This window comes from Aythya fuligula, chromosome 1 (assembly GCF_009819795.1).
Source record: "Aythya fuligula isolate bAytFul2 chromosome 1, bAytFul2.pri, whole genome shotgun sequence".
Classification (NCBI taxonomy): Eukaryota; Metazoa; Chordata; class Aves; order Anseriformes; family Anatidae; genus Aythya; species Aythya fuligula.
Genome location: NC_045559.1, coordinates 137953411 through 137973632, shown reverse-complemented (window position 1 = coordinate 137973632; position 20222 = coordinate 137953411). Strand labels below are relative to the sequence as shown.

At 42.4% G+C, this 20222-nt stretch overlaps 1 protein-coding gene across 2 annotated transcripts in view; it reads left to right on the top strand.

Moving 5' to 3' along the window:
* GABRA5 (gamma-aminobutyric acid type A receptor subunit alpha5) overlaps positions 1 to 20222 on the top strand; it is a 72858-nt gene that overhangs the window by 34859 nt on the left and 17777 nt on the right. For both annotated transcript variants that reach the window (XM_032207736.1, XM_032207737.1), the window contains exon 6: positions 8881 to 8963. In XM_032207736.1, coding sequence (XP_032063627.1) covers positions 8881 to 8963 — 83 coding nt within the window. The remainder of the gene's footprint in view (positions 1 to 8880; positions 8964 to 20222) is intronic.

Genomic DNA, 20222 nt, shown 5'->3' with positions numbered 1-20222 from the left:
AAAGTCCAGAGGTTGTGTCCTTTATATGCATTATACCCAATGTAAAAACCTAGGAAGAATTTCTGTAAGTAAGGGTGGCCTTCCCTTTGTATACTCTTGTCAGGAATTTGAGCCAGGGAACTTGGAGACCAGAAGGGGAGATAACACCCTGGGCTATTTAGAAGGCTCAGTTCAGACTTCATGAGGATGTCTGATTGCTCCACAGTCTTCTTTTCAGTGGCTAATGAACTTGTCATATGTCTTGTCCATGTAAAAATGCTGTGTTCTGGCTTAGAGATTCATCTAAAAGGTCAGGAAAATAAAGAAACGCTCTTCAGTCAAAATAATAAACACCTACTATGTTTCTGCTACTAACTGTGCATCTTAAAAACATTAACTATGCAAATTGATTTCATTATCAATAAAACTCAAAATGCCATCTCTACATTTGCAAAGTCCAGTGCTGGAACATAGTAGAATTATGTCTTTTACCGTTTTACCTGCTCTTGCTTTACTGTCACTTCTGAAGGTGTCACTGAGCTGGCCTTTTTCTGTGGTGCATGTGTACATGCATATGCATGTGTTTCTGTGTGAACGAGCAGGGTAAAGATCATGTGTTTCCAAGCGAAAGAGCAGATCATCAAATCACTTGATGTGTGCCCCTTTCACACAGAAGTGTGGAGGAACATACTCAGAAGACAAGAGATCTTGATGAGAGGGGCCTGGGAGGTGGACGTAGAGATGTGAAGTGAATAAGTGGATTCTGGGGTCATATGTGTGTTGCTGAAAGGAAACTGTAATGTAATGTTTTGGAACTCTAGATCGTTCATCCGAACCATGGAAAATAATCAAGGATTTCAGCTTTTTGTTTAGGGCTGCCAAATCAAAAACCCTTCTACCCATCCTACCATGTGCATCCCAGTCTTGATGTAAGAGAGTCCAAACAAGCTGGTACTGCCCATCTGGTCCCCCCCACCCGTTATTACTTTATAAATCCATTTTGCTTTATTTATTTATTTTTTCTATAGGAAATTCTGCATGTGGTTTTGTGCCTATCTGTACAAATATAAAGGCTGTATGAATGGGGAGGAAGGATGGCTGTGCAGCCAAGTGGCGCTCATCCAAAGGGGGGCTGTGTGCCACATTGACAGACAGAAATGGAGGAACAAAAGCCCCTTTGGCCAGTCAGAAAATCTGTGCTGATCAAATTGTTTAATTGGCAGCATCAAAACTGGAGGGCAGGTGCATTGTGCTGCATCCATCACAGTCCTTAGCCTCCATTTCCTATGGCATGTGCTGGAGCTTTCTGTGCTCCCTTGTTGCTCGTGTACTTGGGTCTTCTCACACTGAAAACAAGGCTCAGATGACCCCTGTTGTGACTCCGGACACTGCTGCCACTGGCCACGTTGGTTAGGTGATCATGGTTGAGACATGTAGCATGTAGACTTGGGACAATATGGTATAGTGAAGTGTGGGCTGGTTGAGATATTTCCCTATTTACCATTATACCTATATCAAAAATGACATGAGCTATTGGTATTGCTAGCACCAGCTAGATGATGATGATGATGTTGACTATTATTATTATTATTATTATTATAAATTCAAGAATTAAGTAAAAATACAAGCTACTGCAGGGGAGAGATGTGAAGGCTGTCTTCATGGAGTGTCAATGAGTGTTCATCATATATAGGGGACCAAAAGGGAGAAACATTTGGAGAGCCTTTTAACTGAAACTATCAACTAGATGTGATACTGCACTATGCGTTTATAGTACAGCCATATAGGTCTAAAGTTTCTCTAGGAAAGTAAGGTTTGTAGACAGAGAACCTAATGAAGGTCTTAACTGCCCAAAAGCTTGTGTTTTTTTGACTGCACGAGTTAATCTGATAAAAATAGATTTATTTCAGAGAGAGTTATTTTGCTCTTGGATTTGCATGGCAAGGATACATAAGCATAAATTCAGTGCTCCGTTCACTGTTTTTACCCATATTGATTAAATACTGTAGAATGAAAGGTATTACCACTACTGTAAACTTTTGCCAGGAGTTGGAAATGTGATTCACAGAATCACATTTTACAATTAGGTTGGAAGAGACCTCCAAGATCACCGACTCCAACCTCTAACCTAACACTAACAAGTCCTCCACTAAACCATATCCCTAAGCTCTACATCTAAACGTCTTTTAAATACCTCCAGGGATGGTGACTCCACCACTTCCCTGGGCAGCCCATTACAATGCCTAACAACCCTTTCAGTAAAGAAGTTCTTCCTAATATCCAACCTAAACCTCCCCTGGCACAACTTTAGCCCATTTCCCCTCGTCCTGTCATCAGGCACGTGGGAGAATAGACCAATCCCCATGATAAAAGTCTATATCTTTCCACGATCCCCACAGTTGTTTCTGTATCTTCCCAAATCACCATCAAAATCAGATAATTTAAGTGCCCTATGGGTTGTTTCACTGCCTTTCTAAGAACATCCTGTGTGTAGAGGCTGAACATCTCTCCTTGCCCCCATTAACGAGTGTGCTCAGGATGTGTCAAGGTATTCTGTGTTCAGGGAGGTTGTTCCTGTAGTGGCACAGTTTTTGAAATCAATCCCATCCACCTCAGACCATCTCAGGATAACCTAATCTTCAGCACAGTTAATGTAGACAATTAAAGACTTGTTCTCACACTTCTGCATAAGCTATGCTAAGGGTTTGGTTCACTTAAAATGAGTTTTGCTGCCAAGTACACCATGCCTCTGAATTCACAGCTCAGAAAAACATCAGTAATTGGAGTTCTTAGTCTTCCATAGACTGTGCTCTTTGGCATTTCCAAAGTACATTTCAGTGTCACATAAACATAATACATTTCTGCAATACAGAAAAGTTGGGAAAGGGTAGTATCTTGGCAGAGTGATTAAGAAAGAGAAATAAGCCAAGACTGAAGTTTCTGCAGATCTCCTCACTCCAGCTCAATGCTTTAATTTCTGTTCTGTGGTCATTTTACATGGTGATCCCAAGGAAGTGAGTGTACAAACAGCATTATAAATAAAAACTGCCTTCATGTCCCACAAAGAGGGGCAGAACAAGGCTTTGAATCCTCCTTTGGCCACTTATCCAACGTGATGATGGAGCTTTGTGAGCATGGTGGTGTTTGAAATACTGAGAGTAATCAATTGTCAATCAACTCAGTCTAAAAAAAAAAATCTTTATTTTTCTGTTATCCATGTGAGTGAACAAGGGTGTGTACCAGAGATGCCACCAAGGCATTAACTGTTCTGCTGAGGTCCCGTTGGAGTAGGCACCTGGGGAAGCTTCTGGAGACCCTCCAGCAGAAGGGTCTGTCCCAACAGCGAAGTCTCTCTTTGCAGAGAACCAGCCAGCTGTTTTGGATGAGGTGTGTCTTGGGTAAGGCTGAATCCACCTAACTCTGTTTTGGCATTCCTGGGAGAAGCTGAGGTAGTTTTGAGATGGGTTTCAAGTAAACATTTTGCCTTTTCTAAGGAAAATAGTTGTGGCTAGCTTCATGATGGGCAGGGCATTTTGGCTCCTCTGCATCAATTCTGGCCTGAGCCCCACAGTAGTAACTGGTTGCCAGCATAGGCAGGGCCAAAGCAAAGCATTAAAATGTTTCCTTTAATTGGAGGCAAGGCCAGTGCACAAAAGCAAGGAACTCAGAAGACTGAGCTGGTCTGGGGGCTAAGGCAGACAGGCAGGAGAGCCTCATATCGCCCTGACTCCAGTACCCCTAAGCCAACAAGTCACAACTGCAACGCATCACCTTCATCAGTAACTCTTCAATTATTTAACACTTGCTTTAACTACTTCTAAAAGCCACTGGTAACTCTGTCTTTCTGCTTTCTCCTCCTAAATCTCTCTCTTTATTTGTTTGCATACTAGACCTAGTAGCTGATAAGAAAAAGCAGGTTGCCATGGCTGTCTGCTAGCTCTCCAAGCAGGTGACTGCCCTCACCAGTCACCTCTGTAGCCTGACAGCTGCAGATAATACTCCAGAAAGTGTTTTCTACACTTCCAGGGAGCCAGAGACATGACGGTTTTGCTCAATCTCCCAACTCTTTTTCCAAGAGTAATGCTCCTTGCATTGAGCGAAATATGTGACAGCATCCCTCAACTTTCTTCGTCCTTCTCCTCCCCATCCCTTAATACCTGTATTGTGCCCTTCAGCCCCCCTCGGGCAACTGCAGGATAAGCGAGGAGAGCCCTGAAGTGCCCTGTAAAAGTGTCTTGAGGGGCAGGGTGCATTGTGCCACCAGGACTTCTGCCAAGGAACTCCTTGCAGCACACCCAGTGGGTGACTGGGTCCCAAGCATCTGCATTTATTCTCTCATCGCACACCTCCTTCTTCCCTCACCTGTTAAAAAGGAATGGCCTCATGAAAGAGTCAGCATGCTTAATTCTCTAGAAGAAATGTTTGAAGATGACTTTTATGGACTGAAGATGTCTTGCTGTGAAGTCTTGCTATATTTCTTAGAAGGGTATTCATTATATGCATCTGAAGTGTACTTTGTTGAAACAGAACATCGGTGATCATTTTATGTTCTTAAAGTAAAGGCAACACATAATATAGGCTTGATGAAAGTTTCATTTACAATTATGAATAATATGTGAAATAATTTGTAGACAACTTTTTTTTTTTCTCAGGTAATAAAGGTATGCTATAGGGTTTTGCTGGATGATTACCTTTTGAATAGCAGTGTAAGTATTTGGAGCATTATGAAAGTGAAATTTTGTAGTTAATAATAAATCAGCAGCTGTAACCAGGGTTTCTTACATATTTTGGGTGAATACCAGGCCCATTGATGTCAGGGAGAATTTTACCTTTAACTTCAGTAAAATCAGGGTTTCATCCTCCCATTGTAATGGACCTTTAACAGCTACTTATAATCTTGTCAAAAACTCTGTTTGAGTGAAACTAATCCCATAGAGCTTTTATTAAGACAGAATGATAGTGGAGGAGGGAAGCTTTTAAATGCTTCTGTTTGAAAGGACTGCAGTTTGAACAGTGCTGATACTGTGACAGAAAAACCCTGGTTTTGAGATTGCCTCTAGCTCAGGTAACTGCACAGTAAGGTCACTCTGCAGTGACCATGTCAAAAGGATTATACAAAGGCTGTTTTATATTTGCATGTCAAGATTTCCTTTCTCTTCCTGCAATAGCTGCAAACTGGGAGTAGCTGTGTTGTAATCAGCTGTGTAAGATGGGATATGCAAAATGTACGTAACCTGTGACGCAATGCTAAAAGAAGTGTGCAAATATCACCCCAGCTGATATTTGAAGGAGCAGACCCAGACACCAGTTTCTTTGTGATTCTTGGAGCTATTATCTGAATTTGTACTTTGTACTCTGCACCTAAGAGCAAATCTTTATGCAGTGACCCGCGCTTCCAGCCCTGAGACCATGACAGATGGCTGCTGTGCAGCTTCTTTTTTCCTGCATGCAGTTGAAAATCTAGTCTCTTTGAACCAGAAGTCAATTTTGGCCACAGTCAAACAGTGGGGCTGTTTTTCAGGTCCTCACACTTCAATGAAAAATGACTATCATTGGGCGTAGAGTGCTGTGCAAAAATTTACGGTGGTGACATTTACGCAATATATCAGAATGCACAGTCAAGGTTTCTGTTGTGTTCCCCTTTACAAGACCCTGCACCAGCATCAAGCAGTGCACACTGTGTAAGAGGTAACCAGGGGAGTGTTCACCAAGCATTTTAAAAGTACATAAGAGATTCAGCTGTGTGCTCCTAGGATTAGCATATAACAGGCATAGCCAGCTCTTTTGCTCAAGATGGCCAGATTAGGAGTGGTCCTAGGTTGGAGTCATGGGAAAGGGAAAGAAACATGCAGATATCAGAGAGAACCAGTGAAAGGAACTTCTTTCAAAGAATCCATGCAACAAAAGGAAAGGCTGTAACCAAGTGCATTTGCAGCTGCTAAACTCGTTTCTCCTTACACCTGGGCTAGACCCAGGAGATAGTACCAGGTGTCATCCTAACGAATGTGCTGCCTTTGGTGGGTTGGGGACTTCAGAGAGGGCAGAAGAGTAGCCCTGGTACCTGAGATATATTGCAGCTTCTGAGACAAGTTCTGGCAGTACAGTTCCTTAAAGCTGTAGTTGATACCCTTTCATTTAATATAGGCAGATATATATATATATATGTATATATATAATTTTTTTTTGGGGGGGTGGGGGCAGAGGTAATTGAATTCCACTAGGTCACATTCTCTTTGCACCTCACCTTCACTTCTCCACAATTACAGTTCAGGAATGTCAACAGCCTTCCTCATTACACATAAGACTATTTTTTTTTTTCCCAGAGATTCAGGCAGCAAGTTGTAATTCCTAAGACATTCAGATGAAACAGAAGGTCTTATTCATGATTCTGAATTGAATCTTCCTTCACTTAGCTTCATGATTCCACAGATGCTCTGTTGGTAAGATGGATATAGGGATCCTTTCCTTTGATGTTTGAAGATGGGAAGTACTGTAAGTGTTATGAAGCTGCAGCCTTGAGGTGTTCAAGGTCAGGCTGTATGGGGCTTTGAGCAACCTGGTCTAGTGGGAGGTGTCCCTGCCCCTGGTAGGGGGGGGTTGGAACTGGGCAATCTTTAAAGTCCCTTCCAACCCAAACCATTCTGTGGTTCTATGAAACAACTTACTATAACCATTGGTAGACGAAGAGAGAGGAGGTGTACTGCAGTAAAACATGTCAGCTTTATCTTAGAGAAAGGTTTCTGAACTTATCAAGGAAATTAAATTTGCAATACTTAATACAGAAGATATATCAATGCATAGGAAAGGTTGCAGGCTGCCTTTCAGGTACCAGTTAGATTAATTTTTATGAAAAGCATGCAGGTTCTGGACAGGATGCTGCTAGCACCAGATTGTTAAATTCATCCATGTTGCACTCTCAGTGACTGGCTTTGCTCGCTCTGGTGCCCAAGGGCAGTCTCCTCTGCAGACAACTCCATATTTTAGTGATTTTGAAATTTCTTTTATAAAAATAAATTCCAAGAGCAGGTTTGCCTAAGGGCAGGTATCTCAGGCCTCAGTTACTTCTTTTCTATATTGTAGGCTTCCTGTCTGTTCTTACAAAATGATACATTATCTCTGTTCTGAGCTGGACATTTTTTGCTTTATATGGTTTATTATCTTTATATCTTCTATTACTGTTTGCAGTTTGCCTTTTTCCTTCCCTGTTTCCCAGATCATCCTCATAATATGATCCCTAGCCAACGATACTATTACATTTCTGTGTGCTTATTTTTGTCATTTCCAGCTGCTGGTAAAGCTCCAGAATTTCTGTGTGTTGGCAGTGAGTGGAGCTGTTTCCCCCAATTTATTGTCCATGTAGCCTGAGTGCCCCAGTAAGGCATCATTGTGTTGTATTGAATTGGACTGTCTAAGCGCTGTGCCATCTGTACACAGACAGATTGTCACACTTTATGGTCCTTTTGGATAGGAGTTCTCATAGCAAGAGTACTCGCTTTGGTGTGGTAGCACTGAGGGCATATAGCTAGGCAGTCTGGCTACATGGCTCTACTGTGATATGAAAGGGTACTTCTATGTGCTGGTAGTAGGATGTTGTGGATTTCTTTGCAGAGATTTGTTCCATGGGGAAGCAGCTTGGTAAGGAACCAGGGCTCCCCTCCAACAGAGCCCTGCATTACCCCAGCACAAGGCAGTCCTTGGTGCTTTGTCTCTGCTCTGTCACCTCTGAGATGGGATAGCTGCATTATGTGAGAAAGGCATATGGGTATTCATAATGTAAAATGAGATTTGTGTCTTCACCATCCCAAGCAAACCATTTGTACCAAGCAAATATCAAAATGGCCTAATTAAAAATAGATTTTCATTGTGCTATATGCTGCATACATCTAGTGAACTCAGCTTTGGCTCTGTTGATATATTTGGTATAGGTATAACTGATATATTGCAGTGCTCAGAAATGTACCTCAGACTTTTATTTGCATTCAGCTCGATCTGCGTATCAAGCAGAACATCCATGGGATGTGTCTGCTTTTTCTAAGGGTTCTTCCTCTTCTTCCCATATGTCTACTATAGCTCGAGTTCCCACATAGTGGCAGGGCTGTCCCAGTCGTGTTTTCCTGACAGTACTTCACAGGATGTTGAACCGAAGTGGATTGCCCCCATACCACATGACTTGCACAGAAACTAACTCCAGTACTATATGCTTAGCTTGGTGGGAGTATCCAGAATATCCATTTCACTATGGTAATACACAGCAGTAAGCACATAGCCAGGCAGAATTTTTTTCACTTAGAAAACAAACAAACAAACAGAAAAAGTATTTGGAGATTGGAGATGATGTTACAGTCTGTCATACAAATGTAGTTATGCTTATTTTATGTACAGCAGTTTTCATTTGTTCAAAAGTGCTTTGCAGAAGGCAGGCAATATTTCCCCTTTTGTATGAGGAGAATTTGGGGTAAAGGAAGGTGAACTAAATTACTAGGCCCTTTTCAATGGCTCTGATAGGAAAAGTCAGTGCTTCTTTGTGTCTGTACCAGTGCTTTACTCAGCAGTCAGACTCCTGGTTTGGTGGTAGTACCTACACAAAGCAGATAAGAATGAGGTCTGTGGCAGAAGCTCCAGCACAGGAGCTCCTGCACGTACAAATAAGAAAGGGTGATCTTACTGAAACGGCCTGCATAAATAAAAACCAGTCCGTGTGGCTGAGCAGCACCAGATAAGGCCCACAAGCACCATTCTCTGCCTGGTTTATCTCCTGTTCAGGTTAGCAGGGGGCTGCTGTGCTTTCAGCAGGAACCAGGAGCCATCAGGAAAAGCTTGCTTGTGTCAGCACTCACACGTAAAGGGCCTAGAGGGAAGGAGCCGATGAAAAATGACAGGTTTTCTTTTCCTTCCTCACAGATTGACCATCTCTGCTGAGTGTCCCATGCAGCTTGAAGATTTCCCCATGGATGCACATGCTTGCCCATTAAAATTTGGAAGCTGTAAGTTCTTTTCTCAAATAAGATACAGAAAAATGCCTTGCTACCTGGCTTTTCATGTTTGGCGGTGTCTTGTATGAGTCTTTTGCCCTTCCTTCACCCTCCCCTTTTAAGACTGCTCCTTGGCACCCCCAGTCTGCCACCCCCACTGCTTCTCACTGCTCGCTTGCCATGAGTGTGCTTCATTTGTCACTGCTGCTGTTCAGCTCATGCTGGTGTGCTTCCTGGTAAACTGCGAGCTAATGTACCCATACCACATTCAGTGGCTGGCGTGAGATGTAGTAGTAGATGCAGACAACTAAGTGATGGCTGTAGTTTTTGTGTAGATTGATTGTGCCGTTACGGTGTTTACATGAATCAGACCGCAGTGCAATATGTACGTTGCATGTATTAAAAGAGAACAAGAACATTAAAAGAAGAAATATCTCTCCATTTGGCTTTAATAAATCCAGACCTGTATCTTGTTACATGATTTTGTATATACCTCTATATATGCACACATTATTCTAAACTGTATGCTGAATGATGATTTTCCCTCAATTCCAAGCCTCTAATCTACCATACTGGTGCCTTGCCAGAAGCTTACTTTAAAAATAACCTCAGGGGATCAGATGGTTATATTTAAATACAAAGCTCTTAATTAAAGTACAGATGAGGCTACTACAGTAGGCATTTTTTATTTCAGTAATCAAATCAGAGGTTCCAGGTGCAATCAGTGTCTCTAAAGACTTTTGAAAATTACCAGACAAGGCATTTTGCTTGTCCCTGAAGCTACCTAGCTTCAGCATTTTTCAATGTTTTTTTCAGTCATATCAATTTAGAGTCACTAATCCTACCAAGATTAAGCTTTGCCTTTATCTTCTATATCTGCACTGGTTTAATACTGGCTATGCATTGTCTTCTTGTGATCATAATAAGAAGTAAAAACACTGTTTACAGTAATGATTACCAAATTACCAAACTTAAGATGAACTGATTTCCCTTCCATCTTGCAATCCAGTTTTGTCTGAACAGCCACCAATATTTTGCAAGGTCACTGCAAGTTCAAGTGTGTCTGTTTACCTCGGCAACTTTAACTTATCTCAAGATCCAGAGACCTCATACTCCTTTACATCCAACTTAAAAAAAATTATAGGCAAACCACGCATTTCGTTCCCAACTTAAACATGGAAAAGCAATGCACAGGAAAGTGTGATTATTTGTATGTAGGGTTAAACAAAGTCTACTGGAAAAAAAAATAGAGGAAAAAGAAAGAAAAATAAGATGTCCTTCCTAGTATTACATGTTCTTTACTGTACTGGTAATTTTATCCCACAGGAAAAACACTGAAAAGTCTTATTTTAGGCACATGAAAGCTGAATACGGTTTCAATTCATGCTATGTGCTACACTCAGTAGACAATTGCAGAGTAAATTTTATAAGCTACTTCAGGTTATCTTTAACTTCTTCCACAGTTTCTGGCATGGAGCCGTTTGGCCCGTGCTAGTCCATACTGGTGGTCTCAGCAGTAAGCAAATACATAGCGACAAGCTATCATCAATCTTTCAGCTTTGGGAATATCTGTATTATTGATCTGACAGCTCATTAGTACTTTATTGTAATGTAATGTGCAGATATTTGCACAAGTAGCAGCCAACAAGTCAGAGTTTATTGAATTAGCCCAGCTGTATTTTAGGAGAGCACAGTATTTATTCCCTATTTCCAGCAATGCAGGTTTGCATTAAGCCATCTTCAAGCTTTCAGCAAGACAAACACAGAGGAGTTTGTTATACACAAGCACATGCACTTTCTGCTTAAGCTTTCCTCCCCGTCTTTCCCCAAAGGGTTTCTTTTTAATGGTGTACTTTCCAAGAAGGATTTTGAAAAGCCTCAAGGACTAGCATCAAAGCAAATGTTAAACATATTATCAGTAGAGCCGAGAGGGTGGAGAAAAGACGAATGCTAACGGGTCAGTGGGTGGGGAGCACGGGACAGCAGAACAAAGCAGCCAGCGCAGGGCAGATGCACAAGAGAAAGGATTCCAGGAAGCATCGGTGTGTCATCACAGACGGCAGCAGGTTATTAGTTTTCTGGCTGTGCTTGCTATAATTCAGCAGGCAAAAGGGAAAAAACTCTGACATTTCTTTCAATATTAAAGAGAACGAGTGTTAATCTTGCTCACAGATATAAAGGTAAATGTTGATTTCTTATGTCCCGTTTGACTGGGTTTTGCTGTATTAGAATATAGGAATTTTTATAGGCTGAGGCAGCATTGTATTTTGCAGAAATAATTCAAAGCAAGGTCACATACAGAAAAAGGTATAAAATTACATGCACACACCCCCAGCCTAGATACCTGCCAGGCAGTTCAAACACCAACTGCAGAAGCAATACCTCTAAATGTCCTATGGCATGTCATGAAATGCTATGCTGGCTAGAGGACAGAAGCTCAAGGACAGCTGCTAATGAACTAACAGAGCAGATTTTAGATGTACAGTTCCCCAGTGCTTGCAGGTGGCCAGCCCACGCCTGCAGCATGGCGAGGGGGTCTACTCCAGGCACTGTGTACACAGAGGTACTTCCTCTCTGGGCTTGTGTCCCTGCTAGCACTAAGGCTACCTGTAGAAATCATCCCACAGGAATGTTATTTAGAGCTACCAGGAAGGTGAGGATGGTACATGGGCACAGCCTCTCAGAGCTAAGCTCTGCAAAGAAGCTTCACTCTGAGTCAGGGGTGCTGGGTTTGGATGGCCAGAGCAGTCTGTGTGCCACATCACAGCAACGTGGCATTTTTCTTCCTAGTTTCTTTCATGGGCAAGTTCAAAACAAAATTCATAGAATCACAAAAAGGTTTGGATTGGAAGGGACCTTAAAGCCCACCCAGTTCCAACCACCCCATCACGGGGGCAGGGACACCTCCCACCAGACCAGGCTGCCCAAAGCCCCATCCAGCCTGGCTTTGAACACCTCCAGGGATGGGGCATCCACAGCTTCTCTGGGCAACCTGTGCCAGGGCCTCACCACCCTCTGAGTGAAGAATTTCCTCTTAAGATCTAATCTAAATCTCTCTTTTAGTTTAAAGCCATTGTTCCTTGTCCTATCACTGCATTCCCCAACAAAGTCCCTCCCCAAACTCCCGTTGTATTTCTAGTACTGACCTGTATTCTAGTAAATTTGTAGGCCAAATAAGATCTGCTGGCACTTCCTGGTGCCAGCCATGTTTTCACAAGCTGGGTCTTAGCTTGAAGAAATTCCTTCTTGCCCTCAAGCTATTTTTGGTGTGGGAGGGAGGAATTAGATAAGACAGCAAGGATGTTAAAGCTAGGAAGCTTTAACGTTTCACCTCTTCCACTGATAGGCCTTAAGAGTACATTAAAAGTATCGTTCAGTGCAGTCTCCAAACGCCCATGTGTCACCGGGAAGGTAAGCATCATTATCGCTAGGGCAGCTGAGGCAGAGAAGTTAATTGACTTTCCGTAAGGTCACACAGCAAATCAATGTCAGAAAAAGGATTAGACTCAACTTCTTTGGTTGGAGAGACAGATGTCTAATCCACTCGACCACAAAGGCCTCTGCCCAGGCAACTGACTTAACTCCTAAATCTCATTTTACTCATGCGTTAATTATATCAGTTTTACCTAGCTTGCAGGGTTGCCCTGAAGATGAATTAGTTAATTGCTATTAGTGAACATTAACTGGTGCTTTGACAATGTCAAATATTGTAATGTGGACTCTATTTATGGCAACTGCTTTTTGAAGGCGTGGTGTCTGAGTACATACGTTTATCTTGTGTTGTGGAACAAATATATGCATGAATCTGTTGCCCACTAGTCACTCAACTGAAAAAAAAAAAAAAATCCTACTATTTTTAGAGTAAGTGGAGATTCTAATGAATATTCTGAAAATAATGAGATCCCCTAGCTCACAAGCAGTGCTGTGGAAAAACAGGCCTGGCTTTTTTTCCTGATGAATTTCATTTGGCCATGTGGATGGAGAAGATTGATTGTTATAGATCGAATAGAGAGATTGCAGACTGTGAGAAAACAGTGCTAAGTAAAATCTGTAGTATCTGAAGAAAGAATTTAACATAGTTTGTGTACATCTTCCTTTGTAACAGCTCATACTGAGTTATGATGTCTCTGTGGTCTTTGATAACAAAAAGTGCACAGGATATTTGTATAGCAGAAGGCATGATCAAATTATTTTGCTCAAAGGTGGCTGGTGAAGTCAGAGTAATGAGTGGGCAAGAGGTTCACCAGCATCCCAGGCATCTTATTGCAGCAGTGAGACAGCTCTAGTAAAGCTCTCACTGTTTACAAACTATCCATGCACCTACAGCTGCTGAGCCATTTCTCCAAAAAAGTTTTTTAAGAAAATCCCCCTGGTGGTGAAGTTTCTTCATCATTCTCAGAAATAACTGAGATGGATCTGAGGTGAAGACACCTATAGGGAGTTTCTCAATTTTGTGCTTCCCCCCATTAACACTTGTGAAGCTGTAGAACTGCAGGTGTGGAGGGACAACTTCAAAACAGAATCTGCAAAACAGACTTAAATTCCTTTTTAGTAAAGTGTGATAAAAAAGTCTCAAAATGTGTGGATAAAAGGCTTGTATACAAATAATTAAATAATTAAAACAAACAAACCAAGAACACAGAGATGTTGATTTTAGGAGACTGAAAGAAAAGGGAAATGACTCTTCAGTAGGTTTTCACAGGTTGTTCCCAGGGAGTGTTGGAGCCACAGGCCCAAATGAAGAAGCAGAATTGTTCTATTATTTGCCCTTATTAGCTGGCCAGAAAAGGTTCCTGAGCCTTTTCCTGAAAGCTGAAATAGGCAATAAGGTGTGTTGAAAGCGTTGGTGCCTGCTTTTGGAAATGGCACATGGAGAGAAGCAGGGAGGTTCTCTATGAAATGCTAAGAGTGGCCAAGTTTAAGACTAGGTTGAGATTTAGTGATCTAAAGGAAAAGTTACTTAATATAGACATTTAAAGTTTGGCCTCTATGTGGTTTACATAAGCTTTACATGAAGTCAAGGGAGGTATGCTGCTTGCTCAGGTAAAGTCTTGTACATTTTCTTAAAGTTTACATTTTCTTAAATTTACATTACACTTCTTACTTAGATACCTACATTGCAGTAGAAACCTGAATGACTAAAATAAGGTAAAGCTAGTTGATTACTAAAATTTCTGACATTTGATACATTTCTCAGCTCCCTCCTCCTATCACATATTCCCACTGGTTACCAACAACCACTTTAGCTGTAATTTGTCTCTGCTAATTTTAAGTTGTTTAAAGACTGGGTCTGTAGACATGCTGGAAGAGATGCTTGTGGTGGTGTCAGGCAATAGCAATCTAAACAATGGCTTGGACCTGCGTTTTAATTTTACTTAAATTTAGGTAGTAAAGCATAGTCATCTAGCTTGAACTAATTTTTCATATATGCCTTAAAATTAGTGGAGAAGGTGGAGACCACTTAACAGTAATTGCTGTTATTTGTCTTTAGATTCCTTGGAATTGTGGACACATGACTAGTCATGGGACTGTGTTGACTGAAACACACTCATAAATTCATAGGGATTCACAAGAGCCACTAGGCTCTACAAGATTTGCCCAAATCTGCTGTGTCTCCTCTCAGTTCTGGGATGTGGAAATGCTCAGCTCCAGAATGAACGGAGTGGTTTGTCTCATACTGAAAGTCTTACATTGATAGTGAAACATTGGAACATGGACAGGGTGGGTCTGTGACAATTTTAGATAGACAACTGTATCAGTTTGTTGTTTGGACTCCCTTTATGGCCACTGAAAGGAAGTAAGTACTTTTGTAGTACAGCTCATTAGAACTATTTTTGACTACTGCCTAAGGATGAGATGAATCATATTTTAGAAGTCCCTATTTCTCTGCAATACTAACTCAGAAGTAGATAAGTACATTTTGCCTTGATCAGAGAAACTTAGAAATCTATTTTTCTCTATGTAGCCAGCTCAGGATTAGATACCTCTGTTATACATTGTTCAGAAGAAACAGTTGCTGCTGTAGATCAGTTACGTGTTGCATACATGTATGTTGGCAGCGAGCTGTTGTATTTCCTCTAGGTCCTATATTAGTTATTTATGTTGGAAGTCACATTTTTTCAAGGAGTCTTAATGAAGAAGTCAGCAATGCTCTTTTGTATAGAGACAACTTTACTATTTCTGCAAGCATCTTATAGGAGCTTTGCTGTTTCTCCTACACTGAGTGGAGTAGATTATACCAATAATTACTTCTGTGATCTCACAGGTGGTACAGCTTGCCTGTACTCATTTCAAATACACATCTGTAAGAACATAGGTACCTCTTCAGTCCAGCATTTTAAACAGACAGTGCAGTCAGCATCTTCACAAATTTCTTGTGTTCAGTCCCATACAAAATGTGGAGCAATGCAGCCTGGAGCTCCCAAAGGGCAGGAGATTGAAGGAACGTGGTGCTTAAAAGGAAATACTATAATACTTGAGTATTTCAGAAATCTAAGAAGCCTTTCTCAAGAGAAATCTGCTTAGAATTTAAAAAGTGGTCTCCTGAGCCTGGACTGTGTGCATCATGTTTCCACAGGTGTTATTATGGGACTCTGTCCTTGAGCAGAACTTACCAATAAATATGGCCCTAGCTTCTCACTTGTTTGTTAGGTTTCCCAACTAAATGGTACCTGTTAGCGTGAAAGAAGTGAAAAGGTCCCTTTCTAAAAGCCCCCCAAAATTGTCACATCAATCAGTTTTCCTTCACCTGCATCAATGATACATTGAGGACTTTCCAGAAAAAGTTGGAGAACCTGCTAGTTTCCTCCTAGGAGTTTGTAGTCACTGTCATTAATTAATTTTTCAAAGACTTTATCACGTATACTCAGGTCTGCACCAAGAGAATTTTAAAAATACATTAAAAATGCAACATTTGCTACCATCCCATCCTCTGGGTGCGATTATTTTCCTGTGAAACACTGCCTGGGTTTGGATCAGTCAGTTCCTACTTTTTGTGATCATCTGTTCAGATGCCAGTCACTTTTTCCCCTTAGGTTCATAATAGAGAAGAAAATAAAAGTCAGAATAAATGCCTGAAAAAAGTCTTCCCTGTCCAGCTTGTAGTCAGCACAAAAGCTGGGCTGCAATGGCTATGGGCTCGGCTCCCTCCCAGCCTGGAGGGCCAACATGCAGGCAGGATCATGGTTATCGAAACTGGGTTTTGTATTTGTTAGGAGTGCTTCCCTGGGGCTCAGCCGGCATCTTCTGTAGCTGCTTGAGCAGCCGTGGCTGAAAGCTTGCAAGCCTCCTGCCTGGTGGGCAGCCTCTTCATCGGGAGGTGGCCCACACACAGCAGGTTTTTCAGGAGGAAAAGCTTGACTGGCATGAGCTCAAGAAAACAAAAGGTCAAGCAGGGGGAGGAACTAGTGTGGAGATACTCAACAGCATTTTTTCCCCTCGCCTAAAAGAGGTCTCTATGCTGTAGTGGCGGAACAGTGTGGAGATCCAGGTGCTTTGCTGATGATACAAGCATCAGCATGTATTTCCCACTCTGGAGATTACATCCTACATTTAAAGGCTGCGCAACTGCCTGATTGCAGGAAAGCTGTGATTCAATTTGAGTTGTCAGCAGTGGAAAATAACATGCAGACACTCTCTGCTTCATGGGCTTAAGGAATCTATAGCTTGCACATGATCCTTGGGTGCAAACCTGTGAAGACGTTACTTGGCCCATAATGCCCCCAAAAGTACAGTGAGGGCTTAAAGTCGCCAGCTGTGGATCACAGGTTTATGCCACCAGTAAATGGGATATTATTTGTAAATGGGACAAATGGGTAAAAACTGCTCCACTGCTTCACACGCCAGGTTTTTAATGGCTGTTGTTTTCTAAGGTGGCTGTTTCTGTGACTTGTAAGCATTTCATAAATGCTTCTGAAATCATTCTCATGATACTGGTGTGAGGCAGGTAGGTCTCCTCTGCCTGCATTTTGCAGGTGAGGATGAAGGAGGCAGAGAGCAATTACAGTCTCTTCTGAGCAAAGATAGAGTGGTTCATTACCTGCTTTTATTGCCTCTGTCGTTATGGGTCCCTAGGTTCAATTAGAGCCTCCCAGTGCTACTGCAGTACATTAATGACTTGCCTACAGCTTTGGGAGAAAGAAAAAAAAAGCTGCAAGACACTGCCGAAACTTTGATTTCAGTTTCCAGTCTGGCAGCTCCTTCCTGACACCTCGGTCTCTTGTCAGCCATCAGTCCTTCCTCCAAATTGCCAGGTCCCGTGTTAGCCTCATCCCCTGTACCAAAAGCCAGGTTAGCCCAAGCTGTGATTTACTGCATGCTGCAGTTTGAGCTCAGCAAGTTTCTTTAAAATAAGTAGTCTTTTCAGGTTGTCTTTGGTGAAGAAATAGAAGGGAAGATGGAAAGCCTGAAGGGCTGTCTTTTTTTTTTTTACCCATTCCCATACCACGTCCACTGAAAGTCTGCTCACGTCCAGCCTGTGCTACCAGCTAGCCGCTTTGCCGAAAGCATCCCAGTCGTAAATCTGTCAGCAAAGATGAGATCCTTCTCTCCTAAATTTATATTTCTGCAGAGTAAATATATACAGCTGAGCTAACCACTCTCACCCCTCTTATAGTCAGGGGAGAGAAGCAGATATTTTTACACTCAGGTTAATCTCCTCCTAAAGCAGATGACTAAAATAGGTCAGCTGATGGCTGTCAATAAGGAAATGTTTTACTTGTGTACAGGGAAGATGAATAGTTAAGAGCCTTTGGGCCCGGGTCTCTGTGGCCAGAGGGGACAGGTTCCCAAAGAGGGGATGTTTTAGTGCTGTGACGGACACATGCATGCAAAATGGGGCTTTCTCTGACGAGCACCAGCTCCCTTCAGAAAGGCTCCCAGTGGAAAGGGCTTTTATCCACCACAGAGTTCAGCAACTGATGGCCTCGGGCTGTTCTGTGCCCATTAACAAAACACTCCTTTTTTGTTTTCATTATGAAGGGAAATGAAAAAGCCTCAGTGATATGCAAGTGGAAGGTGCAGGGAGGGAGAAAGGAGAGCAAGCGTGTGGTTGCCTTCACATAGCAAACTGGAGCAGTCCCCTTCTCTTAAATACCAGGCTATGCTGTGACCCCACAAAGTAGCCTAGTCCCGGCCTGAAAAAGCTGGAGTCTCTTCCAGAAGGTCACCCTCCAGCTCAGTGTCGGGAGCAGAAATAGAAGCTGTGCTGCTGGGTCTCCGCACCAGCACCCGTTCTCAGGACTGCAGGTGCACCTCATTCTGCACTGCTGCCCTGAAGGGCCCTGGAGCAGACGATGCTCTTCAGAGTTTCAAGTAGCCTTGCGTGCCTGACATTTTCAATCATACTGCAGCATGTGATGGTATACAAAATAGTGATATGCCTGCCAGAGGGCTGGCGTCCAGGATTCAGGAAAACCCAGATAAGTTTGAGCTGAGGCTAGCAGCTGAGGATGGGAACAAGAGGATCTGTTTTCTGACCTTGGGGTTTGGGGAGTTATCCCACTGCTGAGCCTTAAGTGACTGCAACTTGGGCATAAAGAATAAGTTCTGGTGGTTGTAGTCTCTGAGCAGTGTTAAAGTGCTTGAACAATAATATTTCAGCCTACTGCCTCTACCTGTCTATTGATTATACATTCGCACAGTGTTATTAGTGTAGCAGTACTTCTGAGAGTTGTAAATGTCTTCATTAAGAGACCAGTTTCGGAAACAAAGACATATATTTAGTTCTGCAAGTAGTCCCAATCATTCTTGCCTGGTTTCAGGTCCTACTGATGCATAAATCATGATGTTCAGAATGGTTGCTCAGTAGATGTATTGCCTGGGAGTGCCTGGCGCCACTGAAGTGGGTGGGGATGAACTTCCATTAATTATGATAAGGTCATGGTTTCACTCCATAAAGTAAGTTTTGGCCAAAACTACTGTGTTTTTGAAAGCACCCTTTAAATCCTTCTAACATTCACTCAGCATTTCTCAAAGGGAAAGGAAATTTCTCAAAGGAACCCCCAGCGATACTCCTGGAGAGCTGATCTCATTAGCTTTGCTGATATTAAGCAGCAGCTTGCAAAATGAGTGGACCACTGCAATCAAGATTGCTTACAGAGTAAGATACTGTGCAGTGTGAGTAATGTTGTCAGTCACACTTTGGAGGATACTTTTATTTGCTTTGCAAAAAGTAAATTAAATCTCTAGCGTCTTCCTCATGACCATGCTGTTTTATCTAATGAAGCAGTTAATATAGCTGCCTAATATAGTGATTGAAAATTCAAAGTTCATTAAATGTTCCTATGGCACTCAAACTGGCCAACCAATTTGGAACTGCCATATGCCAGGCCTACAAAGACCAGTGTATGGTCAGGGAGGTTCCAGGATATTTCAGATTTTTAAATGTCATCCCAGCACATCCTTCTGCTCGGTTGCTGTATTACTCTTGCAACAGATATTTTTACCAGCCGTAACAGAAAAAAAAAAGAAAACATCAAGGCCAGAATACCAGATTTTGAGCCCTTCCATATGAAAGTTAGTTGTGCAGCCATCATTGCATATGTTAGAGAATCCATTCTTGGATTAGTTCTAGATCAAGACAACTGAGACTAAATCCCAAAATAAAGGAGGATGTTGTGTTATAAATATTGACTGCAGTGAAAGGAAGAAATGGGAAGGGGGATTGAAAAGAATGAGCAAAAAAGGGAAGACATCACCTTCTCCCTGAAGTCAGCTCTCAGATGAGAGCAGGTACTTTGGGAAGATGACCTTATGCCTCAGAGCGTGTGGACATGAAATAACCCAGCAGCAGCCCCTGTTTAGTCACCCCTTTCAGTCTGCCCATGGCGTGGGTGGCACAGGTTATTTGTCTAAATGTGCCCATCTGTTGCCCTTTTGATGTGGTCCAGGGTATCCCACAGGAAAAACTTTCCCTGTTTGCTGTTCTCTTTCTCTGAGCAGAGCCTGGGGATCCCAGCTCTGGTTGGTATGCCATGCATGAGGTACCTACATTGTCAGATTTCACAGCAAGGAGTCAGTTTGCAGTTGCAGTCCCTGTGCCTGGGGAATATATGCACTGCTCTGATGGCTCCTCATTGCCGTGTGGGCATACAGGATGGAGCAGCGAATCACCAACAGTCCTGGTGGTGACACTGCCTGCATGAGGGCAAATATGCACACCTCTCTGAGGGGCAGTGCCCCGGTTGCCAAATTAGGCCTCCACAGTGATCCTTGAGAGAAACTCTGCATTACTCTGCACAGCTTCTACCTCAGGGCTATTCTTAGTTGGTG